Raw genomic sequence first — 10,327 nt, 5'->3', positions numbered from 1 at the left:
CCGGTGCCCCTGCTTCCGAGACATTTGAGGCCTAGACGCCGTTGGGATTTGAGGCGGTCTAGCGATGACTTGTTGGGGCCTGGCGTGTTTTGCTGAGCCCGTCACTGGCTGCGGAGAGGTGAGAGGGCGGCGGAGTTTTGGCGAGGAAGGAAGAGAGCTTTGTTTTCCAATGTGTTTGTTTTTGAGAGTAAGCCCATCCCTGTGGGTTGTGGCTTAACAAACGGTTGACTCTGATTGGCAACTGAACCTGTGGGACGGGCCAACGGACCTACCGCCTTTTTTTTTCTTTGCATATTTGGGGCTATAAAAATCGGGACGACATGCTGTCCCTCAGACTTGGCTGAAATCAGGATTGCTGATAGCTCAGTGAGCCTCCGTACTATGTACGTTAAAACGAGTCTGGGCTCTAACAGTCATTGAGACAGTAGAAGAGTGAGACTTTGTTTCTCAATTGTTCAAGTTTGTAATGTATTTGTTTTACCTGCCATGTATATAGAAAAGTTCACGTATAAATATTTCTTGTACATCTGACCTCATCGTTTCCTGCCTGCGTTTGATCAACAACTGCCGATCATCATCCGAGAAGCTTCAAGTTCCAACGGTGAAGCGAGGACGGAGAACGAACGAAACTTTACTATCACTACGATAAATAATTTGCATTGGGGCTTTTGAATTTCAGCATTACTTATTGATGCACGAAGTTTCAACCTGTTTTCAATGCCACACGGCATGCTAACATTTCCAAGCATTATATATCAGAAGAGGGCTGAGTAATGACATCTTATAATGCGTACAAAAGCAACATAAGCTTTATTATTATTCAGGGCATGCTGCCGGAAAACGTGTAATGCCGGGACTTGCGAGAATTTGACTTCCCACACGACAAAATATGTGTTACGAGAACATCCATGGTTACAAGTTCTCGGTACATAGCTCCGGAGATTCACGCGAGTGCAAGTGCGCGCCGTTGTATTGAAATGGGATATCAATGGGGAGCACGGTGTCGTGTACACGGCTGCCCAACGCCGCCGGGCTCACGTAACGTCCGCAGCGCCGTCTTTCAGCAATTTCCACACGTCATATTTTTGATCCGTTGATCAAAACTGCGAACAAATCGACAAGCCCTCGCGTTCGGATGTGGGCCAAGCAGTCGCGAAAGTTCCCTTGAGAGAAGCCAACTTGTACTGCCTGCTGTGAGGGCAATCGCCTTCACCATAGGAACTTGCTATAGTGGAACATATTGATAGCAGCCGTAGCAGACAAGGAGAAATTTAGGTGCCGTTTAAGAAACACCACGTCTTCTGTGTACGCATAGATTGCGAGGCCTCTGTCTTCAATCCCTTGCCTTACTACTACTACAAGTACAGGGTCAAGCTAGCGTTCGTGGAACTGTTCACTGCGAACAACTCTGCAGGATACCTGTAGAGCCAATGCCGGCAATGTCGCACTTTAGGTTGCCACACGCAGGAGCCTAGTGCGCGTGCTGCCGATCACTTCGCGTTTTCGTACTCGTGCGTGCTGGCAGCATTGGAGCGGACATTTATAGCTACGCCCACGGATCTCCTTTCCTTATTGAAGGCATAAAGTACTCACCCTCTCAAGCAACGTCTGGGCTCGGCACGCTTTTATGCCAAGCCTTCACTCCGAAAGCGTGCCTGTAGCGGCAGCTGGCGATTCAGGGGGGAACAAAACGTTCGTAGAGCCACCGAAAAAAGTGAATTCATGAAAACTCCTACATTTCAGTGCTGATTATGCGAATGGGTGCCTCTCGAAAGTAATGTCGAACTTGTATTCGCAATTTGCTGACAAATATTTGATAGTTGTACACAGGAACACATAGATATACATCATCATCATCATATATTTATGTCCACTGTTAGGACGTAGATGTCACTCCCAGCGATCTCCAAATACCCGTGTCTTTAACTAGGTGATTTTAAATTGCGCCGGCTAATTTCTTAATTTCAAAACTCCACCTAATTTTCTGCCTTCCTCGACTGCGCTTCCATCCCTATAGGTACCCATTGTGTAACTCGACTGGTCCTCCTGTTATCTGCCTTACCCATTACATGACCTGCCCAGCTCCATTTTTTTCTATTAATGTCAACTAGAATATTCGCTATTCCTGTTTGCTCTCTGATCCACACCACCCTCTGCCTATATCTTAACTTTGTATAACGTCTACCATTTTTCGTTCCATCGCTCTCTGTGCGGTCCTTAACTTGTTTTCGAGCTTCTTTATTAACCTTCAAGTTTCTGCCCTATATGTTAGCATCGGTAAAATGCAATGATTGTACAATTTTCTTTTCAACGACACCGGTAAGCTCCTAGCGAGGACTTGGTGATGCCCGCTGTATGCTATCCAAGCCGTTTTTATTTTTCTGTAAACTTTCCTCTCATGATCGGGGTCCCCTGTGAGTAATTAACCTAAATAACGGTACTTCTACAAAGGTTCTAGAGGCTGACTGGCCTTCATGAATTCTTGTTCCCTGGTCAGGCTATTTAAGGTTACCTTTGTCTTTTTCATATTATTGTCATATACATATGTACTTGAGCCCGATTTCTGTCGCCTTAAACGAGACAGCGAATACGATGTTTTTCCCTAAGGAGGAGCGGTTGTAGTAAACTCTCTGCACAAGAGCTAGATTGACAAAAAACGAAAGTACCAGCTAAATTCTGTGGATCTTTCTTCGAAGGGATGCCAGAACGACATGATTGGAGAGCAGAGCTGTCAGACTTCTAGAAGCTAGAATGGAGTAGCCAACCCGATAATATCTGGGTCACCGTTTATAAAGCTTTATTAGTTTCGAAACAGCTCCTCCCAAAGCGGGCGCGTTTTGCGCCTAGGCACCGAGATGGCGCTGCGGTCGAAGATTGCGCTACGCTAGCCACGCTGCCGTGCAGCACGCTGCTGACGCTGCAGTAGCCGTAAGCATTCGCATCGCGTTTTCTTGTCGAGTGGTCCTGATTTTTTCCCCGGTAAGTGTGTGTGCATTATCGTGAGTAGTGCGCAAGTTGCGCTTCAGCAGCTTTCGGTGTATGGTATGGTGTGGTCGGTGTGGGCGCTAATGTTGCCTTTGGATCTGCAAGTACGCAAGTAGCGCGGGCTGCCGCTCTTGAACGCCGGATTTTTTTTTCATTTTTCGCTGTCAGAAGGTAGGTGGTGCGTGTGATTTATCTTCGTTACAATGTGTTAGGACTGGGCAACCAAATGCCAACATGTTTCGGGCCGGGATGTACCAGCGGGTACCGGCGCAACACAGAGAAGAGGCACTTCTCTCCGCCGAGCGATCCGCTTCTCCTTGTAAAGGGGGAGAGGGTGATACTCCACCCAGGCAAAGTGTTGAAGAAAACATCCGAAGTGTGCGACACCCACTTCCAAGAAGGGGACACCCCCCCCCTTGTGAAGTCGTATAAACATACAATCAACGGAAAAGTGATTGAAATCGAGCGCGGAGTATGGTCTCGCAGGAGTGATGCAGTTCTTACCATATTTTCCAATCTGCCGCAGTACTTATCCTCCAATCGTAAACGGAGAAAATCTCCGAAAAAGAGAGCAAGTGTCGCAACAAACGCAGGGGCAACTCAGAGCGACGCTGCAGAGGACATCGTACAAGAGCAAACGGAGTCCGTGCAAATCAGCTGTTTGAATGTTAATGAGTTGGTGGAGAAGAGCGCGTCTTTGCGGTTGCCTGGGAAGTGGAGATCGGCAGCTCTTGAAGACTAAATAGACAGCGATCACAGATTGTTTTTTACGTGGCAGGAATGGAGGGAGAGATATACACAATATTGTAGAGTGTCGTAGTTCGCAAAGGCATGAGCTACGTAGTATCTGCCCACGGAAAACTGGTGCCGACGTTGCCCATGGATATGGCAATCACTTAAAATCTCATAAAATGTTGAACGTGACATCCTGCATGAAGTGCAAAAGGGATACAATGGGTTCACAAGGCTTTCTACCTCCTGAAGCAATGCTTGTGATTGAACGCGAGTTTGTGACTGGCAGCCTTGCTTGTCCTTCAAGGAAACTGTTTAGCTGCGTAAAAAGCATAGAAGAGACCATTGTGCAAGCATCAAAAAAAGAAGCCTTTGGGGACTTTTCCTGGGGGGGGGGGGGGGGGGGGGGTTTAGAAGCCCTTGCCAAGACAGGGACAAACTGTATCGGTTGTCCAGAGCATAGCTTTGATTTTAAAGCACAGATTGTATACTTCTATTTGGTCAGACGAATGAGTTTTTTTCTCAAAAGAAGAGCCAGTAGAACGACAGTGCCAATGGAGCTCGAAGGGAATGTAAAGAAGCAAAGCTCGTGTGAATGGTAAATGAAGTGAAAAGAAAGGTCTCTGAAAGCGTGTGAAGAGTTTTAATAAACTATAATATAACTAATACAGTTCCACTAAAACCGACTGTTTAATGCTTTTATTTTATAACTATTTAGCAGAGGCAGTAGCATAGCGATGTCAGCATGATATCCATTTATCAGGTAGCCCTCTATATGTGCGTTGAAAACTAAGGAGTCGCTTTATGAAACCTCTCTAGACGACAGTTGATGTTCGCCTCGATGTCAGTGAGGGAAACTTGAAGATGTTGTGGATGTCACGAAGTCACATTACAGTAGGCAAGCCAGTGACGCTGATTGCAAAGGCGTGAATTGTTTATTAAGATAGAATAGGCAAGCGATAGAATGGAAAGTATTTACACGGACATCAACCTACGAGTCAAATGTTAGAATTTTGGTCTTCTTTCTTAGCCGAATCTCCACTGAATCCCCCTCCAACAGCCCTGCACGTACCTAGAAGCATCCCCAGTAACCCTCTCGCCCGATCGTTCGTCCAATCACACTGCGGTGCGCGCAGTGTGCACACAACGAGGCTCCAGGGTGACACTATCCGGAGTTCCTCTACGTCAAGGCCGTCGCCACACATCTTTCGCAGCGCAACGAGTCTCTTATCTCACAAACAAGCAGGGCACACTCCCCCCGTAGAAAAGACTTCCACGCCCCGTTGGGGCATCTGGTCCGTTGGCGGAGTGTCTCGGCATGGTGTGGTTCAGCGGCGAGGGGTTGCCTTCAAAGCCACGGCACTGATTCTGCGAACCGACCGGCGGAAGTCCCGACTCACAGTCTACTCGCTTAAGCGCTCTTCGTAAGCCGCGCCTCACCCACCCCCGATGGCTATAACTCTCCGCCGCCGTCTTGGTGTCGAACCATGCGTCTCTTCTGGTCACTCTGCGTGACCCTTAAGTGCAGCCGCCCGCACAAACAACGCTGAACTCCACTACGACCCTGGAGGGTGTATCTCGTCCTTAATAAAATATGGGGAAATGTTCAGGCTTCGTTGTTTCAATTTTTGTAAATACTGACTGGCGCGATTTCGCGTTCGGAAAGCCGGAATAAAAATTATTCGCGATCAGTCTGATTGATAAGGAGAGGTAGCGTCACCGTTCAAGCGGAAGTGTGAAGTAAGCTCCTCATTTCGCCATACAGATGCGTAAGGTATCAAACGCCAGCGCCGAGATGCACAGACGATTAGATTCACACGATTTATAACATTGTTTATAGATGTTTTGATCAATAAACGTTGATTCATACGTCATATGTGCGACAGTGTAGTTTTCTACAGCGGGTTTAAAGCGTTTAAACGCATTAAAAACCAAAAGCGTGAAATGCACACGCACGAAAGCGACTATTCCGAAAACGAAATGTAATCGCCAATGTCCACCTTTTTCTAAATCACTGATCATTCCTACGCATACGTGATCTAACTCCTAAAACTTGTACAGCGTAGATAATGGCGCCGTGAAGCGGGAGCAATACCTTCAAATAAGCGTCGTGCGAAGCCACAACGGAACGCTAGGCGCCTGTAGCAGACGACGCGCGCTTCCTTGGCGCAAACTTCGACAGCAGCGCCGCGGTGGCGGGTACGGAGGCGGGCCGCATACTCGCTGCGGTCGCGGCGAGGAGATGCGGAACTGAAAATGATCTATAAACGGTCATCTGTGTTGAGTCGGTCTGTCGGGTCGAAATTCGGTCAACCTGCGGTGTGGTTCAGTGGTTATCGCGTTGCGCTGCAGTCCACGAGGCCGTGGGATCAAATCCCGCTACACCGGCCGGATTTCGATGGGGGATAAGTGCAAAAACGCCGGTGTACCGTGCATCGGGTGCACAGTAAGGAACCCCAAAATGGTCAAAATTAATCCCGAGTGTATCCCACTACGGCGTGCCTCATAGTCAAATCGTGGTTTTGGCATGTAAAGCTGCACAATTCAATAAACTTTAAATCAAGTCATCCGGTTCCTGTAATCGCTAGCGGGTCCGGTAAAGCGAGCGCCGATGATAGTTCTGTCAATACATCGACCCATCGATCCTCGACCCATTCCAGGCAAGGGATGGGTCGACTCGCCCAATCCACTTGGCAAGATGCATCTATATGCTGTCGGATTGGGCTGATTGGGCTGGGTCAGATCTACTTCTGAATCAGCCCCCCCCCCCCCCACATCCAGTTCATGTAAACGAAGCTTAAGTAGGTGCTTCCAGAGAAAGGGATATGAAACGAAAAACACTATGCTTTCATTGCTGTGAAAGGAACTTTCAGTAATTTCATTTTTTTCGGTAATATGGCAGCAATGAGTCTGAACAAAGCACATTCTGTATTGAAAATTTGGCATGCGGTACGAGAGTCATACTTTCTCGATACAGATGAGTTGGTAATGGTGAGTAGGTGGCACCGGAATTTTAAAGAGCGCGCCTAATTAGACTTTATACCCATGTCACACGGGCAACTCGGATCTCCTTCAAACTTTTTTCCCTTAAAGGACCACAAGGGAGTTTCACCTCAAAGGAGTTAGCTCCGTGTCACACGGCCTATAAGCGAGCTTTTGAAAGCTGCCACTGGGGGCCCATTAGGCGCTGCTCACCTCGTACGCAGCCATGAAAGAAACACGTCATATATTGCTAAAAAGTCTTGGGAAAGACGTGACTCACTCATTCCGCATGCGCGAAACGTGCGATCGCGTTGACCAAAACAACAAAAAATGGCGCAATCAGGGCAAACGCAGCAGCCATTCCGAGAACGCCCGGTTCGAGAGTCAAATGTAGCTGCTCAATTCAAATATCTTTGTGAGTGCTCAAATACTCTATTATATGCAATAAAAACAGTTGTAATTGCTGGTAAAAGTGAAATTAATAAAAATGAGGGTGATTTCATGACTCGAAATTCAAGCACGCTGGGAGCAAGAGTACTCCCTTCAGTCTGCAAGGGAGATCTTCCATCTCCTTTAGCTAGGGCTGCCGTGTGACACGGCGCGCATCTCCCTCGAGATAAAGACGTCCTTGGTTGAAGGGAGTTAAAAGGACTTTAGCCGCGTCCGTGTGACAGGAGTATAACCCTTCCTTAACTTGCATCTTAAATGCAGAGAAGTGACCTTTCACTTAAAGCTCTTCCTGCTTTTGTCTTCTTGTGGTTTCATGACATTTACCACTGCAGTGTTGCTTCCTTTGTTAGCCTCACTTGGGCCTTTACACTTCGTTTTTCAAGGCTTACAATCTGCTTCCGACACGATAATATACGAGTCACGAGACGTTATGCAGATAATTAAAGGCAGAAGAAAAAAAAAGTAGTCAGCGAGAAACACCAATTATGACGCATCACGTGTGGTAGGAAGTGAAATAATGAGCCTCGGAGCTTCTCGGACCCCCAGTGAGAGGTGAGGTAGTTCTTCTAGCGGGCGATCGTAACTGCAGCAGCCCATGAAGTATGAGGTTTCGCCAACCAATTAAGCGACCTTTCAACGCCCCAGACAATGGCTACGCTGTTTACTACCTATCAACCAACTAACCGAAAAAGCCGCCACGTTCCATAACAAACCGTACGCTATAATAAACAAGCAAAGCTAATAAGACATTGAGACTGTAGCCAAAGCCTGGAGCCAGGTCTAAAAGGAGCAGAGAGCGGGATACACGGCCACCGTGAATTTCAATGCCACAGCGCGCAGACGAGCCTCCAGACGCTCGGCACATTGCCAATTCAAACCACGCGCTCTCTCTTTAATGGAGCACTGTCCCATTAAAGTTTACAATACACGACAGGACAAGCTGGTGCACAAGGGTAAGCGGCACTCCGCAGCTACGTTAACACCCGCATCTGTCACACAAGCCGAAGCTACCTCCTTTCACTTCTCTTGCTACGCATTTTTCTCCTCCCTCTCAAATTCCTCTGGAGAGGAGCCCGCTACTACAAGCGTTCTCCTCGACTGCGCAAGCGCGCGGCGAGGCGAGGGCCAAACGGGAATGCAAACTGCGCGTGCGCGGCGCGGGGAGTGCAAGAAAAGGGCGTCTGCACCGGCGCCCGAAGCTAGTTGAGCAGCCTCATTCGCCGCGCCTCCCCTCGTCTCTCTGCATTCCCTGAACAAATATCACCAGTGAAGATGCCGCCGCTGAACCTTGGCGATCCATTTCCCAACTTCACCTGCGAGACGACCATCGGCACCATCAACTTCCACGAGTGGCTGGGCGACTCGTAAGTGAATTGCCGCTTCTGCGCGTACTCCCGGTAACAATTGGCAGGGTCGCCGGCGGCGAGGAAAGCCGGCTGTGTCCCAAGCGGCCGGCGCGGCTCGGAAAGCGAGGGAAACAGGAAGCGCCGGCTCCGGCAAGACTCGTGTCAACTGGCTGCCGGCTGTAGCGTTTCTTCTGTACCGATCTCTTGCATGGGCACGTGTGATAGAAATGTCGTGACACTGCACGAATAGGAATCGCCTATTCATCAGGCACGAGCAGTGTTAAGGGATAGGCGTACATGTTTTGTAAGCGTGAATATGGTGTGGTGGCGCCGTATTTACGCTTCATTATGTTTTATATATATATCTTTATTCTTATATACTCACACACACACTTAGAGAACGGACGCTTCTATGTGAAGTGCACCTGGAGGTATGCTTTTTTCCCAGAATGTCACTCTAAAACGTCCACTTAGTGCTTGCATTTGCCTCAAAGCAAGCCCACCCCACCCGCCGTCGTTGCTTAGTGGCTTTGGTATTGCGGTGCCAAACACGAGGTCGCGGAATCCAATCCCGGTGACAGCGGCCGCACGATGTGGGCGAAATGTGAAAACACCGGCGTACAGTACTTGGATTTTGGTGCGTGTTAAAGAAGCCCAGGTGATCAGAATTCATCCGGAGCCTCCCACCACGGCGTGCCTCATTTTACATCGTCGTTTCGGCACGCAAAACCCCATAATTTAAGTTTCAATTTTAGCAAGACCAGCCAGATAACGAGTAATCTATGATCTTGTTTAATAAGACACGTATCTAAAGAAAATGGCGAGGGGGGGCTTAGCCCGATGTGCCTTACTTTGTTATAGCGCAAGCTTGACACGGACGACAGAAGGCATATCTGACACACACAGCGCTACTTTCAACAAATTTATTTCTCGTTCTCGTCGCTATATATACACCCTCGACCCGTCATGCAGCAAGTGGAAAATTTTTGGAAGAATAAACAAAATATAAACGGAACCACGCGTAGGCAGTTTCTTGACTCGCATATTCAGACATGTACACGTTCAACGGGAACAAAGATAGTTCAGCTCTTTTGAAGATAATGAAATGGAAGGTTTACTGACGCATGCGTCGCCGAATGTTGATATGTGTCTGGCTTTTATTATCAAGCGCGTCATTTCACACCTGCTTCTATTCATGATGACTGTTTCTTTAAATCTTGGTTTGCACTTGCATCTGTGGCAATGGATGGCAAGAAAGCCGTCAGCGGCCAAGGTGTTAACTTGGTTACTGTGTTCTCGTAGCCTGTCATTCATGCGGACGATCCTACATCGGTCAAACAGGCAGATGCATAAATGACAGGCTACGAGGACACAGTAACAAAGTTAAGAACTTGGCCGCTGACGGCTTTCTTGCCATCCATTGCCACAGATGCAAGTGCAAACCAATATTTAAAGAAACAGTCATCATGACTAGAAGCAGGTGTGAAATGACGCGCTTGATAATAAAAGCCAGACACATATACACATTCGGCGACGCATGCGTCAGTAAACCTTCCATTTCATTATCTTCAAAAGAGCTGAACTATCTTCGTTCCCGTTGAACGTGTACATGGCTGTGAATATGTGAGTCAAGAAACTGCCTACGTGTGGTTCCCAGTTTATATTTCGGTTATTCTTCCAAAAATTTCACACTTGCTGTATGACGAGTCGAGGGTGTGTACATATAGCGACGAGAACAAGAAATAAATGTGTTGTTGAAAGTAGCGCTGTGTGTGACAGATGTGCCTTCTGTTGTCCGTGTCAAGCTTGCGCTATAACAACGTAAGATATGT

At 47.8% G+C, this 10,327-nt stretch overlaps 1 protein-coding gene across 1 annotated transcript in view; it reads left to right on the top strand.

Moving 5' to 3' along the window:
• The first annotated feature begins 8,325 nt into the window (after window positions 1-8,325).
• Window positions 8,326-10,327, top strand: part of LOC135915885 (peroxiredoxin-6-like) — an 89,192-nt gene continuing 87,190 nt past the window's right edge. Inside the window, exon 1 of the mRNA XM_065449079.1 lies at window positions 8,326-8,513. Coding sequence (XP_065305151.1) covers window positions 8,422-8,513 — 92 coding nt within the window. The 5' untranslated portion in view covers window positions 8,326-8,421. The remainder of the gene's footprint in view (window positions 8,514-10,327) is intronic.

The sequence above is a fragment of the Dermacentor albipictus genome, unplaced genomic scaffold (assembly GCF_038994185.2).
Source record: "Dermacentor albipictus isolate Rhodes 1998 colony unplaced genomic scaffold, USDA_Dalb.pri_finalv2 scaffold_13, whole genome shotgun sequence".
NCBI classification, from domain to species: Eukaryota; Metazoa; Arthropoda; class Arachnida; order Ixodida; family Ixodidae; genus Dermacentor; species Dermacentor albipictus.
Note: the sequence above shows the minus strand (reverse complement) of the source record. Positions and strands in the feature narration are given on the sequence as shown.